This window comes from Centroberyx gerrardi, chromosome 1 (genome assembly GCF_048128805.1).
Source record: "Centroberyx gerrardi isolate f3 chromosome 1, fCenGer3.hap1.cur.20231027, whole genome shotgun sequence".
Lineage (NCBI taxonomy): Eukaryota > Metazoa > Chordata > Actinopteri > Beryciformes > Berycidae > Centroberyx > Centroberyx gerrardi.
Window position 1 is genome coordinate 20792050 of NC_135997.1, and position 18034 is coordinate 20810083.

The 18034-nt window shown below is 44.2% G+C and overlaps 1 protein-coding gene across 2 annotated transcripts in view; it reads right to left on the minus strand.

The window, feature by feature from the left end:
• Positions 1-17249, minus strand: part of itsn2b (intersectin 2b) — a 38337-nt gene extending 21088 nt beyond the window's left edge. Inside the window, exons 1-15 of one of the 2 annotated variants that reach the window (XM_078286312.1) lie at positions 17047-17249; positions 9498-9570; positions 7637-7729; positions 6882-6945; positions 6390-6574; positions 5769-6029; positions 4971-5082; positions 4324-4460; positions 3293-3356; positions 2613-2750; positions 2364-2452; positions 1337-1599; positions 1041-1190; positions 637-777; positions 203-290 (exon numbers count right to left, since the gene is read on the minus strand). In XM_078286312.1, the coding sequence (XP_078142438.1) occupies positions 203-290; positions 637-777; positions 1041-1190; positions 1337-1599; positions 2364-2452; positions 2613-2750; positions 3293-3356; positions 4324-4460; positions 4971-5082; positions 5769-6029; positions 6390-6574; positions 6882-6945; positions 7637-7729; positions 9498-9504 (1792 nt within the window). In that variant the 5' untranslated portion in view covers positions 9505-9570; positions 17047-17249. Of the gene's footprint in view, positions 1-202; positions 291-636; positions 778-1040; positions 1191-1336; positions 1600-2363; positions 2453-2612; positions 2751-3292; positions 3357-4323; positions 4461-4970; positions 5083-5768; positions 6030-6389; positions 6575-6881; positions 6946-7636; positions 7730-9497; positions 9571-17012 lie in introns of both variants that reach the window. The other variant, XM_078286111.1, reaches the window with a different exon arrangement.
• Positions 17250-18034: the final 785 nt, after the last annotated feature.

An 18034-nucleotide genomic window follows, 5' to 3' on the forward strand; every position in this document is an offset into this window, starting at 1 on the left:
TCTCATTGCTACTTACTGCTGCAACAACCTAATTTGCCCACAGAGAACATTAAAGTTTCATCTTATCTTATCTAAACATCCATCCAGCTGTCTATTTATCCATCCATCCATCAGTTCTAATTTGGTAGGTTGTTGAGTGCCATGTTCCTAAGTTCCATCCATCCATCCATCCATCCATCCATATCCGTCCATCAGTACTAACCTGGCAGGTTATTTAGAGACACATTTTTGAGTTTCTCATTAAGTCTCCTCTGTTCTGGAGTGAGCTGGGACAACTTCCTCTGGAACTCCTGACCCGGAGGAAATGCATCGTCAGGAAGAAAACATGCGTCATCAGAGGGGAACATGACAGAATGAATAATGATAGAGGAAACAATGATTTGGGAAAAATGAATACACACTCTCTCAGCAAAGGCCAAAACAAATGTTTTACAAATCATAGCTACTTTGCCAAAGCACTTGAACAAACAAACGATAGCAACTTCACAACTTGCACTTTTACCACAAATAATCAAATGAAGTGTTGCAGAATGCTTTGCAACATTTTTATTCCCTCCACAACCTTTCTCTGACATAGAAAGGTTCTGGAGGGACTAGTTTTCACACAAACATACAAACACACACGCACGCACAAACCTCCAGCTGTCTCTGCAGGTTGTCAATATCCTGTCGGCGTGTCTCTCTCCTTTGATGGGTCAGATCCAGCTCCGTCTTCTGGACCTTCTTCTTGCTCTGGGTGTCACGCAGCCGGTCTGAGATTTGACGATGCTTGTTACCCTGAGAGGGAGAGAGACGGAAAGAGGGAGAGAAAAAGAAGGAGAGAGAGGCGAGAGGGGTGGAAGACGGTGAGGTCAGTTGGAGACAAATAGTGTTTCTCACATCAATTCGTCTCATCACACCTCTTTTCACACTCGCTTTAATGTGTGTGTGTGTGTTAGTGTTTGTGTGTCGGGGGACATGGGTCAGACAGAGACAATATGACGACAGCACGTCTACATGCATCTGATATGTTTTACTGAATGTGTCTCCTTGCCACTCACCACCGCCTCCAGCTCCATCTCCAGACTCCTTTTCTTGGCCTTCAGTCTGATGATGTCATCCTGCTCCTGCTCCCGCTTTATCTGCAGCTCTCCGCGCCTCCTCCTCTCCCACTCCTCCTTCCTCTGACGCTCCAGCTCCCGCTGCGCTGCCTGGAACAAACACACACACACACACACACACAGTAGGCAGGACACTAGAGTTAATATATATGCACCAGTGTACCAATATGTACACAGACAGAAATACATAAAGTATGCAGGCAATTCATTCAGAGAGCCGTGACCTCCCCTCTCACCTCTTTTCTCTCTATCTCTCTCTGTCGCTCTTCCTCTTTCTGTCTCTCCAGCTCCCTCTGCCGCTCCAGCCTCCTCTCCTCCTCCTTCCTCCTCCTCTCCTCCGCCTCCCGGACCTCCCTCTCTCTCCTCTCCCGCTCCTCTCTCTCCTTTTGAGCGCGCCGCTCCTCCTCCCTTCTCTGCACGTCCAGGAGCGCCTGCCGTCTTTTCTCCAGTTCGGCGTTCCCTCGCTCCAGGTTGGCCTTGAATTTATCCTCAAATGTCACTGAAGATAGACAAACGAGCAATTTGATTATGTCTATGATAGCGTATTCTATTTATGCTTGATTATATAGTATATACATCTTTCCTCTTGATATAGGCTTTAAGTCTAGGTGGTATAAAGGGCCTTGTGACTGCATGTAAGGTGACAGTAGATAGAGACTGCCAGTCACTGGGCTGCCCTTGACTTGCAATAGCTTTGCCTTTGACAAGTGGCTACTGTGTAACTGTTTAGTTTATGTTATTGCTTGTGGGTGTGTGTGCTCAGAAGTGTAGAGAGAGTTCGGCCATTGCAGTTTTTAGTGGCAGCCATGTCAGCTACCCAATCGTGACCCACGGCCATTAGATAGATAGATAGATAGATAGATAGATAGATAGATAGATAGATAGATAGATAGATAGATACTTTATTGATCCCGAAGGAAATTCTGGTGTACAGTAGCTTCCAGCGTGTACGTTACAGGATAGAAAGGTACAATATAGTCCTAAAAAATATAAAAACAAGGTAAGAGATTAAAACAAATAGGAATAAACAGAAGACAAGGACCAGTCCTGGCAGAGACTGGAAAAGTGCCTGTGCCTGTGCCTCCTTGTGCCAAATGATCTTTGGTAGGCTGAGCGTAGGAAGTGTTATGGAGAGCTTTGTTGCATATTTGCAGCAAGTTAGTTCTTAGTTTTAGAGAAGGAGATTCAACATGGTGCCCACAGTAAAACCTGGCCAAACTCTCTCTATTAGTGTCTTTGATGGTATAAATTGATGGTACAGACTGTTGGTCTTGGCCTTCTGTGGAGGTTCTATGTCCAAGTCATCAGTCAGAGCAGCATAGACAGAAGAGCTGGATCCATTTACTGCACCCCTGGAATACACATTACAAATAACTTATGTGAACACAGCACACAACAAGTTAAGTTTAGCCCATATTTAATGTGCGTAAATGTTTCCAACATTTTCAGCCAAACTTGTATCAAAAGGGCATTTACTATGTTATGGTCACACATGTGCGTTTGTGTGTGTACCTATGTGAGGGCGGCACCAGTTCAGTTGGCAGTGTTAGCGGCAGCGGTTGTCCACTCTTGGCCATGTCCACCAGGTGCATGGCCAGGATAAACTCCTCAGCTTTCAGCTTGCCGTCCTTATCCACATCAGCTAGAGTCCTGGAGTGGAGAGGAGAGGAGAGGAGAGGAGAGGAGAGGAGAGGAGAATTTCATTTGTCCCATCTTGCAAATGATCTCCCCAATATGAAGCTGAGAAGAAAGACCAGTCACACTTCAATTACGAAAAAATATTTTGAAATCACAACATTAATTGATGAACGCCCTAGAAGTTTCATCGCCCATCACATGACATCATCGAAATGTATTTGCACATTAAGAAGATTACAGGATTTTAAAATCAAAGCCAAGATATGAAGATGAAGTAAAATTTCACAATAACACAACTTTTACTTACTTGTATTTATTAGATACTACTCAATAAAGAACAGACTTGATTTGTACAGAATTAATTTTTAACCACAATGATGAAGTTTCATAGAGCTCAGGTACAGGGCAATGAAGCGTCTCACTGCTGGCTGCCTAACCTGACGTTGGCTCTTGAAAACCACAACACTGTAGCAACCATGGTAAAAATACACTTGAGACAAGTACACACACACACACACACACACACACACACACACACAGGAAATAAATCTCACCAGATGGAGGCCAGCTGTGTCTGAGTCAGCATCGTGGCTGCCATGGCACCTCTCACCTGCAGGCCTGGCAACAACATTGACAATTTGTCACAAATGTGAGAGTGAATGTGTAGCATAGGTGTGTGTGTGGGTGTGGTGGAGTGGGAAGGTAAGAGGTGTGTGTGTGTGTGTGTGTGTGTGTGTGAGGGCTGCTATGTGCCAATTTACTCGCTCTTTTAAGCTTGATGTAAATGAGCCAGGTAAGTAAAGATGGCAGCCTCCTGGATCACTACAGCAGATTTCCAATATGTCCAAGTTGCTACACGTCCTTGTGGAGATCGTCCTTCCAAAGTTTTCTCAGAGAGATCAAACTTCTCCAGTCTGAGAAGGGCTGTGTGTTTGAGGTTGCACCAGCAAGACACACCTATATTTATTTTCCCAGCTGTTTCAACTGAATGGGAAATGTGACTGTAAGGGCAAAGCTGCACCTCAGGGTTCATTAAGAAGTAGCTCTTGTCCACCTTGTGTAAGGTGCAAGATGACTGCTGTACACAGTCATCTACTCAAGGCTCTACTACAGAGACTGGGCCCAAAAAATCATGGCAAAATAAAGCAATTCATATAATTTATTTGACTTGCCGGACATGCACTTTTGAAGGCTGAAGTGAGTGAGAGTGTGGGCGTGTGTGCATGATTGTCGTTACTCTGAATCATGGCCATTTCAAGAGAGCAGGTCCACTAAGAAGGCTTGCAGTAAAAGGGTGAAAAGGCAACTGCATCGATGTCAGAGAAGAAGAGTAAGCGTGTGTGGCGTAAGTGCGTGTGTTGAGAAACTGTTGCTATATCTAAACACACCCACAGCTGTTACAGTCACAGGCACCACTTCCTTAAAGTTAGCTGAGGCTCCACAGATATTGAAGAAAGAGGGAGGCAACCATCATGAAATCATCAGCCCAACATCCACACCTGCATTCCGTGCATTCTAGACACAGTTTGGCTTAGGTATGACCACACACACACACACACACACACACACACACACAGCATCCTACCAGTGAGGTATCCAGTCATCTGCTTATCCAAGGTGTTGAACTGCTGTCTGTATTTAAGTCTGGAGGTGTGGGGCACGGCCCAGTCAGTGGGAACAGGGAGCCTTGGGGACAGCAGGGAGGGGGACGATGAATTGGAGCTAAAAGAAAGATATTAACATTAGCAGATTAACAACAGAACAACATGTACTAAACATTGGGAGTGTGTGCACTGAAATAGACTGAGGAGGTGAATCCAGGTGACGCCTATGGTTCCTTATTGCTTTAACCTATTAAATCCAATGCAGTCATGAAGTAGATGAATGAGGAGACGAGTTAAAGAAGGATTTCTAAGCCTTGAGATGCATGAGACATGGATTGTGCAAAAGGGGAAATTGCTTTATGTTTGCTCAGAGAATGTGCGAGTGTGTGTCCATATTTGCATGTCTGTGTTTATTTTCCTTGCTGTGTATATGCATCTTTTTTATTTGTGTGTCTGCTTGTTCGCCTTTCTGAGTGAATATGCATGTGTGCTACTTTCATGGGGTTAAGGCTGAATAAAATGAACTAATGAATGAATAAAATACAAACGTGTGGCTGTGTGCATGTTCTTTTTTTGTGTGTGTGTGCGTGTGCGTGTGCGTGTGTGTGTGTGTGTGTGTGTGTGTTACCTGCTGGATCCCAGGTCAAGCAGCGAGGAGGCCTTGTTTATTCCACCAGAAGCAGCAGGAGAAGAGGAGAACCCCAGTGGAGAGGAGGAATAGGAGGCAGACAGAGGGAGGCCTGGAGACACACATGCACACAAAAAATGTTGGACACACATATTCATATCTATACATTTGTAATGCTATAAAGACATTTTATGCATTCTCTAACCCCTAACCACAACCATGAAAACCCTTAACCTGGTCTTTGTCCTAGTACTGTATATCAGTAACACAGTTTTAAGAAGGGGGGCGGAGCCCTGTAGTGGCCCAGTAATATACTGTAGAGTGTAATCCAGTCACTGCTGTCACCTTGTCAAGGAGAGAGAGGCTATTTGTATGGAGATGAGAAAGAAAGACCTGACTCTGCAGAAGTGGACCAGGCTGCACTGCTCCCTGTGTGTGGTTTCCTCTCCCCTTGTGAGTTCTCAAAAGTGATACTCCACTACAAAATATGGCTTTATATTATATTTATATTATAGAGTTTAGAGCATGGCTTCTCAGATGTCTTCATTCTAAACATAGAAGGTACGCATTTGGCAAGGACAACCAGATGAAAGTCATTATTCAACAGCCCACTGCATATATTCTTTAGTCGTTTATTGTAAAAACTGTAAGATAACAGCAAAATTAAACTTTTTTTTTTTCTGAGGACCCTCTTAACGACCCCAGAGTGTCCCTTGACTCTTACTGCTTAGGTCTCCTGCGAAGAAAAGAGGGAAGAAAAGAGAAAACAGAAAAGGACGAAACAATAATCATCTTTACCAGTGGCCAGAGCTCCAGCAGAGATAGGCTGGAGAATTCCCATGGTGCCGTTTGGTAGTGTCTGATGTCCCATGGTGGACATCAGGGGCCTGGTGGGGGTGGAGCCCATCAGAGGGCTCAGGCCTGTTGCCGTGGGAACCAGAGGGGTGAGGGTTGTCATGGGGGTCAGAGGTGAGAGCCCAGGTGTTGTCATGGCGATAGGGGTCAACAAGGCCAAGTTTGTCCCTGGCATCATGGACAGGTTAGGCATAGAACCCATACCTGGTGGAGACACGCACACACACACACACACACACACACACTAGTTTAGCCAGTTACGTCACACAAAACAATGCCAGAAGTCAAAGTGCATGTGTACTAACATGTATGAAAATCCCACTCACATCTTAGGTTAAGCGGTTAATAGCAACATTGTTTGAGATACCAAAACGTAGCATTGAGTGAATGACACACACACACACACTCTGCCACAAAGCCACTATAGCTTTCATGTGGTTTTCTTTTCATTTGAACATTGCAACATCTATGCAGCCTGCTTACGAGTTAGCTCTCTAGAGCGGTATGCCTCATATCTTTTAAGCCCTCCGTCTAGTTGCTACCATAAAAATAACACACACATACCGTAGTGCGAGTTGACCATGGAGGAGGTGGGATTGAGGCTGGGAACGGGGACCGGAGGCTGCTTCATGATGATTGGCAGCGCCATGGGAAGGGCTGTACCCTGGAGTTTCAGCTTTATGAGCTTCATGGCGATGGAAAACTCCAACCTGTCCATCTTCCCATCTTTATTCAGATCAGCCAGAGCCCTGAGAGAGAGAGAGAGAGAGAGAGAGAGAGAGAGAGAGAGAGAGAGAGAGAGAGAGAGAGAGAGAGAGAGAGAGAGAGAGAGAGAGAGAGAGAGGAGAGAGAGAGAGAGAGAGAGAGAGAGAGAGAGAGAGAGAGAGAGAGAGAGAGAGAGAGAGAGAGAGAGAGAGAGAGAGAGAGAGAGAGAGAGAGAGAGAGAGACACAGAGAGAGTTAAACGTTAAGGTTTTGTGGGCCCAGTATGGATCACAGGAAACCCTCTAACACTATTCACAGCTCAATCACTCAAAAGTCTGTATGTTTTTCTCACCATATCTCAGCCAACACTGAGGCAGGCAGCCCTGATTGCAGGAAAAACTTCCTTGCCTGCTCCCCTACAGAGAGAGAGACAGGAAAGAAAAAGAAAATTGAGAGGGAAAAAGTTCACTGAACAAAACAATCTCATCTCTCTTACAGCTCTCCTACATGCAAAACTAAAAGACGTTTGTGTCTGCTGGTGTACGCATGTCAAGCTATACATTCACAACCCTGTGCATGCTTGTGCATGTAAGCGCGAGTATATTTGTCTTTGCCTGTTCCTGTGAGTGTGTCAGTGTTTGCATGTGTTTCAAAGTTATGTGTGTGTATATCCATGCCTGTGTATGCATGTGGTATTGGGAAATCACTGTGGTCACACAGTCAACGGTTATACTCCCTTATGATGAAACAGCATCATGCAATGTTTTGGCTGTGCAGTTACTGTGAACATGATGCACCACAGTTTAGGGTTCCATGGTTATGGCTAAAATGATCATCATGATGATTTGGCTAAATACTGTGATTATTAACCATGATGATTAGTCCTTGATGATTTCCGGAGTAGAATTATTTTGCTGCACTTTCTGCATCTCATTTGACGTCTTTTTATAACTGTAGCAACTTGTTTTCAACTGTAGGAGGCATTCTAAATAAAATGAAATGTTTTAGTATTGCCGATGTCAGCATTCTATGATTATTAATTGTGGAAACTATAATTACCACAGTTCATGCATATGTGATTGTGTGTGTGTGTGTGTGTGTGTGTACCTGAGACATAGCCCATTGAGGGGGTGAGGGTGTCAAACTTCTGGTCATGTTTGTCCCTCTCCTCTGGGGAGATAGCCCATACACTGGGCCCACCTAGAGACAGAGAGAGAGAGAGAGAGAGAAGGGGGGTAGATACAGAAAGATGAGGGTTGGAGAGAGAGGATGGGGGGAAGGGGGGGGGGATAGATAAACCACATAAGAAAAGGTTTAAGTTATACAGCTCAGATTTAAACCAAATCTGAGTAAAGCAAACAAGTATACTCTATGCATGTGTGCATGTATGATTACATAAGAGAGAAGGGCCCTTAAGGCTTGCAAACACACACACACACACACACACGCACACACACACACACACACACACACACACATGTACTGTGATCATAGATTAGGTCAGAATGTATCCCACAGCCAGCCTCCATATCTGTCAGGTCTGCAGAATGGGCTGATAATGACAAAGTGATAATAGAGCTTAGTGTTGCCAGTGATGCTGTGTCACTTTGTTTAGACAGGAGAGCAGAACGAGCTCACACTTTCACCTTTATTTACCCAGGCTAGGCTGACTACACGCCAGTGTTTCCTCCATAGCCAATCAGCAGTAGTGCACCCCCCCCCCCCCACACACACACACACACACACACACTGAACTGACACATCATAATAAAGCATCTATCTACAGCTTTAGTGCTGTAACCTGTGCTAGAACCAAAATGTGGTGCCAAAACAGGGAAAGACATGGGACCGACCAAATTACCCCAAACAACAACAACTGTATTAAGTCACACAGATACACAAAGATTCATTCTTGGGAGCCGTCCAGTACTACCACCGCTCTCTACTGCTGGACACCGTTCAACTCCACTGAAGAAGTTGCGGGTTTAATTTGCTAAACTTAAATGTAATAATGTAATAAATGTAATAGTGCAGCAGAACGACTAGGACAGAGAATACTTTCAGAGAAAATCACACACACACACAAACAGCAAGAAACAAAACAGACTATCACAGAGTAAAGAGGAGCAGACGCGGACACATAGACACAGTCAAACACACACACACACACACACACACACACACACACACACACACACACACACACACACACACACACACAGACAGACACAGACACACACACGGAACAGACTGCAAACTATCACTAGAACTAGCACTGTGTTGGTCAAAGCAGATCTGCAGAGCCACAGTTCTTTTTTTTCTTTTTTTTATAAACTTTATTTTCAGATTTTCAGACATACAAAAACACAACAACAACAAACAGATTAACAAAATGATGGAGACAGGACCTAAGAAACTTATGTGGAGAAGACAGGACCAAAATACAAGGTCCTCCCAAATGAAAGAAAAATAATGTACAGCCATTATCGTAAAGATAGCAAAAAGGATAGGTTTTCTACAAACTCCATAAAGGGCGCCATACCAGGTTAAAGTTTTTGCGAGATCCATGCATGGTGTACCTCAGCTTCTCAAGTTTCAAGTTTAACATAACTTCCTTCACCCACTGTAAGAAAGATGGAGGTTTTTTTGACATCCAACCAAAAAGAATAAGACGACGAGCCAAGAGTGAGGCAAAAGCAATTGCATTTGCTTGATGAGTGGTAACCCTGTTTTCCAAAGGACACACACCAAAAATAGCTGTGATTGGATTTGGATCAATAGTAATGTTACATATATTTGAAAAACACTCAAAGACGGATGTCCAAAAATGAACCAGAGATGGACACGACCAGAACATATGACCCAAAGGAGCAGAGCCACAGTTCTGCTGCAAAACAGACAGCGCTGTATGCACACACACACACACACACACACACACACACACACACACACACTGCAGTGGCCTTACCATTCATGTTTGCAGGTGGTAGAGACAGAGAGGGGAACTCCCGGCGGCGTCCTCAGCTACTGCTCGCAGCCATCTGCAAAACACACAGTCACAGTCCGTTCATCAATCAATACTGCAGCTAAGGCAGGACAGTGCTGTCACTGACTGGAGGGAGAAAAAGAGAGAGAGAGAGAGAGGCAGAGAGAGAGAGAGAGATTCTGGTCAGTCAGCAGAGTTGAACAGGGCTTCTCCTGTTCTCTTCAGTCAGGAGCCCTCTGGCCACGTCCCAAACCTTTTTTACACGCTACTCTGTCACTGGGACATGTTCCAATACTATCCCCGCTGACTCTCTAGCGGCTCGAGACCAGTGCACTACTAAGCACCCAAGCTGGACTGAAAAACACACATAAGAAAATACATATAAAGCGATTTAGCCAAGTACATCGGAGAAGGAGGTGTGTGTCTGCGTGTCCATGCATCTCCGATCCCTGATCAATTTGATCAGTTTACTACACACATTCTTGAACTTGACATTTCTCAGAAAGCCTGTATTATTGGTTAGACACAAATAGTCACAAGCCACCTGCCCTGAACAGGTAGAGGTGTATGACACTGTGTACAGACAGCAGAGCCAGCCAGGCAGACAAAGGCTTTGTTGACTTATTGCTATGCTTTTTACTATTTTCTGTCAGAATGACTTAGAAACTAATGAAACTACAGTTATCCTGTAACGGCGTTGTTTTTTAACTATTGCCTGGGATCCTAAATAGGTCGAGGGCTTGTTTCTGGTGGGTCCCAACATGACATGAGTACTGGACTAGTAAGTTTTAATGAGCCTGGTGAGTAAGAGACTAAATCTATGTATTTTGCGTCCATTGCTGACAAAAGACCACTGGCTTGTACCATGCTGGGTTTCCCAGCATATTGATGCAGCACATCACAACACCACTGGCTTTGTTTAGATTCAAAAAACTTTTTCACTGTGAAATGACTTGTCTGAATGTTTGATACAAGGGTTGACAGTATGTGACAGATAAACATGAGCTTACATGTACTTTGAGTGTTGAGGACTTTTGTAATGTCTGTAAACTCTACCTGGGTTTTAAGTTACTATGGTTAAGAAATCTTCAAAAGCTTATGTTCAATCTAAAAGTCAAATTTTGAAAACTGATGGGAATTTATGCAAGGTCAAATAAATTGCTGATTTTATCTTCAACTCTCAGGTGGCCAACTTAATTTATTTTTTGGAAACAAACAAATACACACCCACACTGGAGACAATGTGATGCATATTCATTGCATTACTGCCATGCTGAACACCTGCTTCCTCCCTGACTATCTCTCTGCCATCAGCCAGTCAGAATCACATGATGGAGCTGGAGGAGGAAAAGCAGGAGAGAAATTCCAATCTCTCTGCTCAACACTTCCTGCCCAGTAACCCACGGATACAAGCATTTCCTGGACCCAAGGTCAGGTGACAGGAAGTGAGAGTGGTTTTTGGCAGAGGGGTAAGCTTTGATGTTCAACAGAATATGACTCAGCGTCACAGACTGAGCTTAAACTAGGGCCTACTCTGTACTCTGAAACAAAATGACCTATTACCGACTTGTCTGCTGAGATAAACTTTGTGTAATAGCAGATGAATAGTTCGAGATTAAGAATCAGAGAGATAGAAGGAGACAAAGACGCAGCGTGTAGTTTCAGTGAATGTGTTGTAACTACTGATCGATGCTCTCACAACAGTAGGAGCAGGAAGGGAGGGCTAATCTACCGCCTGCCATCTGTCGCTCTCCCTCTCTCCTTCTACACTCCTCCTGAGTCAATTCCTCCTCTCCTTCTGTCTCTTCCTTCATCCTCCCCCTCTCCTCTCCTCCGGCCCGCATCAGTTCCTGCATTACTCTTTTCCATTCTGCCCATCAGTATCTACACTTTCATTACTGTTGATGGAGGTTCCGTACGTATTAATTGTTTTTAATAAATATAATATGCACATTTCTGACATCAAAGATATTCTCACGTATGCACATAAAGCAAGATGCATTCATTTGCAGGGGGAAAACAATTAAGGAAGGAAGGCTATTTGGTTAATTACATGGATTATGCAATTAGTTGACAAAATGTCAGACATGAAGACATTCATTTGGTCCAGGACAGTTCTCTGTGCTAACCTAGACCACTGAGTGGAATATGAAGCAGGACCACACAGAGCATCACTGCATGTCTAAAGCTGTTAAACAACAGTATGCAACCCTGGTCATTTAAAGCAGTGGGGACAATTAGAATGAATTAATTAATGAAGAATAGCTATACACAGACCACCAAACAGACTGACACAGTTTCTAGGCTTCAAGTGAATGTATTGCAATCTTAGCTCACAGCTCACTTTGTCTCCAGGGTGAGAGAGGGGTCTGACTGATCCAGCCAAGCAACTGACTCGCCTACCTGACTGAGTGGATGACTCACTACCCACCAAGCTTTGCAAACCTCATGCAAATCCAGTCTGAAATCACCCCAACCTACACACAAACGTTGGAAACGTTGGTTCTCTCTCAGTGGAGGCCGTCAACTGCTAAATTAATACAGCAGGACACGCTGACGCACACACAGCCAGTATCTGCATGGTGATAACTGGTGGATTCAGGGTGAGGGTTGACTCATAGGGGACAATGGCAATGCAGATTACAATATCCCTCGCCATATGGAAGCCTAATAGAGTCATACTCATTAAACATACTTTTGTTTGGCAGTGTATCACCACTGCAGAGCCTTCCACTGCATCTGAAAATGCATCTTAAACTTCCCGAACACCCACACAAGTCACTGCATTTTGACGCAGTGACGCAGGAGTCACATGTTAAAAACCATTGAAAAGGAGGTTGGGAGACAGATACTGCAGGAATGAGTGACTCTGCATACAGTCGTGACATGCTGATGCCTTGTTTTGACAGCTTTATTGTTGTCATTCTTTTCACACTGTATGTGACATTGCTGAATCGTTACATGTAGGGCAGCTGTTACTGAACCTGCTGAATACCAGAGAGGGAGGAGGCATGACACACACACACACACACACACACACACACACACACACATACAGAGTTGTGTGAAAATCTCTTAACTGCACTTTTCATGTTTTTATTGGAAAGTAACACACTGATTCCCTACCAGCTCCAGAGACACGGCGACGCTGCGGTCTGACCTCCTCCTCACAAACAAACAATACATGGGCGTCAATGGCAGAATGGGCCAGTTTTTCCTCAGTTGCTGATTTTGTACAACTACTGCTACTCTAATTAAATTAGCGTTGTGGAGGAATTGTTATCTGCTTTACATACTAAACTACACCGTCTTCACTGCGCTCACACCTAAACACACACGCTTACAAAAACAGTGTCACCTGAGTCACTGAGTCAGTCCATCATCTCTGTGGAATGCAGTTCAACAGTTCTTTGGACAGAAAAAGACATGACATAGGATTGTTTCCCTAATTCTTGTCCTGTTTTAGGCTTGGACCCAAACTGAGAACATGTAGCCCCATCCTGGTACCCAGACTCACAGTACTTTTACTCTTGTCATGGGAGAGACCCTAGAGAAACAGACATGTGACTCATATTGGGTCGCAACCTGTAGTTTAAGAAACAGCTTTGGCATTATCTCCCACAGGTCATGGTGTAACCTGTAAGTACAAAAGGTATTTACTTATGAGCAGCTGTCAGCGTTTCAACAGGACAGACAGTGACACGTGGTAATGATAATGTTCCCCAAACAAAATCAACAGCAAGCACTGGGGCAATATCACAATTACAGTGATACCTTGACACTTTATTTCTCCTCACCATTACTAATCACAGTGCGACAACAAAAATTTGTCCTTTTTTGCTAAAACGGCTTGTTAGCATTCTAACTGTCAAGGTGTACAGAAGAGAGTTTTACAGCAGTTACTGGAGTCACATACAGCTTGTCCAGCCTGCCATTCACCATTGGGAAGGGAAGAATTAAGAAGTGTCACCCCTGTTCACTAGTCATAAAGTTGCCAGGCAGACTGAGTCACTGCAGATCTTAGCAGAATAAGCAAGACTCTAGGGACAAACCGGGTTTACTCATTTGCATGGTTTCCACCGCAGTGCCAAACAGGGCCACTCTTTAACCTGTTTTCAGCTACAGGGTCTAACAAGACAAGACAAGCCCTACACATGTCCATTCATGGCCCAAACGGGGCTAGGCAGGCCCTACTCAGTAGCCTGGTTTCCACTAGAGGGCCTTCAGTTGAAACCAATTAACATGCTTGTACTTCTTCAGCCTTGTCCCCCTTTCACCATGAACATTTTTCATTTGGGTCTTGGGCTGAAAAAGTACTAAACAAACCGTGTTAAATCGTTCTTCCCTGTGAATGTGAACCACTTAATGCTGCATATGATGCCTGGTTTTAGGCACCATAGTAGAGATGTAATCTTAAAAACTGAGTGAGTGCAGTGTTTCTTTTCTCCAATAACTGGCCTGGCTTTGTCGGACCTCATCCACTTCAGTTCTGCTTCAGTCCATGTTACAGGTTGTGCAGCTTCTGTCTCTCAGTTAGTATATGCAACACTAAATTGTTGGATAAATAGCCTGTCTCCCACTGACCTTATTCGCTTCAGTAGTGAACTCTCCCTGTCTCTGTCTCCCACTGAGTGCATATCTGTCTCTGTCTGTCTCTCTTAGACCCAATATTCTTTAATACTTGTACAGCCCTGCCTGTCCTGATCTTCGCTCTGTATTTAGAGACATGTAATCTCTCTCTCTTACACTGACAGAAGACATGGAGATAAAGACAGAAACAAAGAACAAGACAGAGAGAGAAAGAGATGAATGAGATTGAGGAAACACTGATGCCTGTTGAATGAACCGTTTCTCCTCACTTGATCCCTCCATTTCCTCATTCTCTGTCTGTCTTTCATTCTCTTTTTTTTCTCTCTCTCTCTCCCTGTGTCACTGTATCTCTATCTCTCTGTTTCTCTGCCCCAAATACCTATACTCTACCAGCTGTGTGACCCTGGTCTGTCCTCATCCCAGCTCTGGTTAGAAACAAGTACTGCCTGCCTGGTTGGTGTTCTAAGAAAAGATTGATTTTCAGCCGCCTCACTCACTGACATCACACCAATGACATCAACTCCATCCATGTCTCTTTCTCTGTGTAAGTCTGTCTCTCTCTCTCTGTCTGTCTCTCTCACCTACTCTCCTTTGACTGTCTCCATATGCATCGCTCTCTCTCTTCTGTTTTGCATCATTTTTTCTCTCTCTGTCTTTCTGTCTGTGTCTGTATCTCCCTCTTAAGCTGGCCTTGTTAAAGTCATATTGCAGCACACCACATCCACCCACTCCATCTTAAACAGCCCTGCCACCAAAGTATTTTGAAGTATGTGTGAATGTGGCATTCACACATACTGAGAGAGCTGCATGGGCCTTTCGGAGTGTGTCAGATTGGGCTTGATAAATGCTGTTTGCTTTGCTTTGCTTTGTTTTCCTAAGAGGCAAGGCATGCCTCTCCCTCCTCTTCTCTGCTCTGTCCCACCCTGACTGTCTGTACAACAGGGGATGACAGGACCAGAGAAAGTACTCTGTTAAATTGGAATTTTATTGTATTATTAAATTATTTAGTTGAAGCGGGCTTACTCCAAAAACAATTAACTAGTTAAGCAGGCAGTCTGCCTTCCTTCAGAGTGCACAGATGGCAGATAGCAAACACACTTCACCACACACACTTCAGATTCCTGCTGGTGTATTGTGTGTGTGTGTGTATCATCTTCAATAGTGCCATCACTTTAATAAAGGAGGTATTAAGGAAGCAGAGTAAAAAGGCTTGTTAAGCCCTTCATCTGCTGAACCAGTTCCCTGCCACAGCTCAGCCAGCCAGATACTGTAGCAGTGCCAGGCCAGTCGAGAGGCGATCTCTCTTAAATCTAAAGTCACGAACTTTAATCCGAGGCATACGGAGGGCCTGTGTGGTGATGGAAGTGACGATGATGACTGCAAGGATCATGATGATAGTGATGATGAAGATGTAATAATGTGACACCCCCTCCCTCCTTGCAGGCGGTCAGGCTGCAGGTTCAGCTACAGAGCAGCAGCCTGGAGCTGGTATGCACTAAGTGTCTTGCCTAAGGACACTTCAGCAGAGCGGACGCTTACCAACACAGAGGTTAAAACCAGGCTGTCCAGTTTAAGGACAACCTTCCTATTAATTACTCCACCCTGCTCCCCAATAATCATGTAATTATTGTAAGGTGGAGGAAGATGGAGAATCTTCAGTATTAAGACGACAGACAGCAAAGGGTGAGGCGGTAAAAGGAAGCGGCTGGTGATGAAACCAGAGCAAAGCCAAGCAAAACTGCAAAGAGACACTGCATGAATTGTCAGCCGTCCTATCCCATTACTCATCCAAGTGTGTGTGTGTGTGTGAATCTATCCCTCTGTGTGTGTGTATGAAAGAGAGAAGCAACACAAGCACACTTCTTCAACAGCCACACGTGCGTGCATCCATAAACACACATTGAGGCCATAAAAGCTACAGCGATATTTTGCCCGCCTGCCCAGTGGAATGACTTTCCACTCCAATCACAACAGCACAGTGACTCCCCATCTTCTGTCGCAGGCTGGAAACTCATTTCAAGAAGTAGCCTACCTCACGTCACCCTGTTCCTACTGAGTGATTCCCCTCTCTGCTCTCTCACTTGACTTAAAAATCCCCTCTGCCTCTATCTTTAGCTCTTATTGTATTTCTTTCCCTTGCACTCATTCTTATATGATCGTTCTATGGTCAGAGGAATATTGCAAGAGCACGAAGGCCCTGACCTTTGCTCTCCTTATTTTGGGTTGCATGGAATTTTTGGCAATATAGGAATTGAAGGTTATGCTATGGTTGCACTGATTGTAAGTCACTCTGGATAAAAGTGTTAAATGCCTAAAATGTAAATGTTAAATGTACTTAATGTTTTTTCCAGCCCAGGATCTAAACTCAGTCTCACCCACAGACCCAGTATGGGACACGCCAGTAGAAATAAAACGTTATATCATGGGCAACACCGGACCACAGATTCCCATCCTTGACAATCTGAGACTATATACCGCCCTCTCTCTCTCTTTCTCTCTCTCTGTCAGTAAGATAAACTGATAGACTAACATTCCCTGATCACTTGTCACGAGCCAGTCTGAGACAAGACCTGCAACCTGCTCGACTAGTTTGGACCGAGAAGAATTTAGGCGACTTCCCTGCAAATCTGCCTTTAAAAATTAAAAACCTAACTTCACCTTACTGAAACAGCACTAAATACCCTACGTTTGGGTATCGATAATCATCCCCATATTCTGAAATCATAACTTCAATCCCATGCCAGGTTGTTCTGGGGAGAGATCAGAAGAGAAGCATCACCCCCCTATAAAGATCGATGCGTTTCACATTTCTGAGTTAAGGAAGATAAACTAAACACACATTTACGTAGAACAATATGACCCCATAAGCTCTCTATCCTAACATTACCATAACAATATCAAACTTACACTCATGCTTAGATAAGCAGTTTTGGGTGCGTACCTCTCTCACCACGGGCAAAAAAACATGAACTTCCAAGCTTTCTACGGGCCAGAAGTTAACATCCACCACTCCTGGACGTTTTCCTAGTTGCAGTGTGGATGTTTGGTGTCGGCAGAGAGCGATAATCCTTCCCGAAATGTGAAGTTTGGTACTCCTAAAGACCTGTTGCTGACAGCTCTGTGTCACACAAACAACATGGCTGACGAGTGTTCAGCTCTGGCTGGGCGCTGTTAACGTCTGACCGTTCACTGAGTGGGAGGAGAGAGAGGGAGAGAGACATAGAGGAAGACAAGGGGAGAGAGAGAGAGAGAGAGAGAGAGAGAGAGAGAGAGAGAGAGAGAGAGAGAGAGAGAGAGAGAGAGAGAGGGAGAGAGGGAGGGAGAGAGAGAGAGTTGAAGAGACGGAGAAAGGAGGAGAATGGAATTTGATAGGAGAGCTAAAGAGAGAGAGAGAGAGAGAGAGAGAGAGAGAGAGAGAGAGAGAGAGAGAGAGCGGGGAGACAACATCAGAAACTATAAATTAGAGGCATATTTATTTGCAGTCCTATAATGAATGACTTGAACCTGTCCTAAATGTGCCAGAGTGTTGATAGGGGACAGGACAGGTGATCATATTCCTACTCATCTCATCTGAGCTTGCCTGACAGTTTACCAGAGTCTCCTTACATAGTTTATTTCTTCTGTTTCTTCTTTGTATATTCGTGTTATTTAGCCTATAGAATTCAAATTCCAATTTGCTTTATTGACATAACAAGTATTCTCATATATCTGATAGAACAAATGGACTTGACAAACTGTTAGATTGCCTAAATAATGACAGGCCTATATTACAGTCCAGCATACTTTGTAAATCTACATCTCTGGGCGACATTGCGTTTTCTGATTTGTACAAATGTAGCGATTTCTTATGCCGGGAATAGTCAAAAAATACTGTAAAAAGTTAAAAGTCACCTCAAATTTGGTCTCTGTGCAGTTTAATGACCTCAACA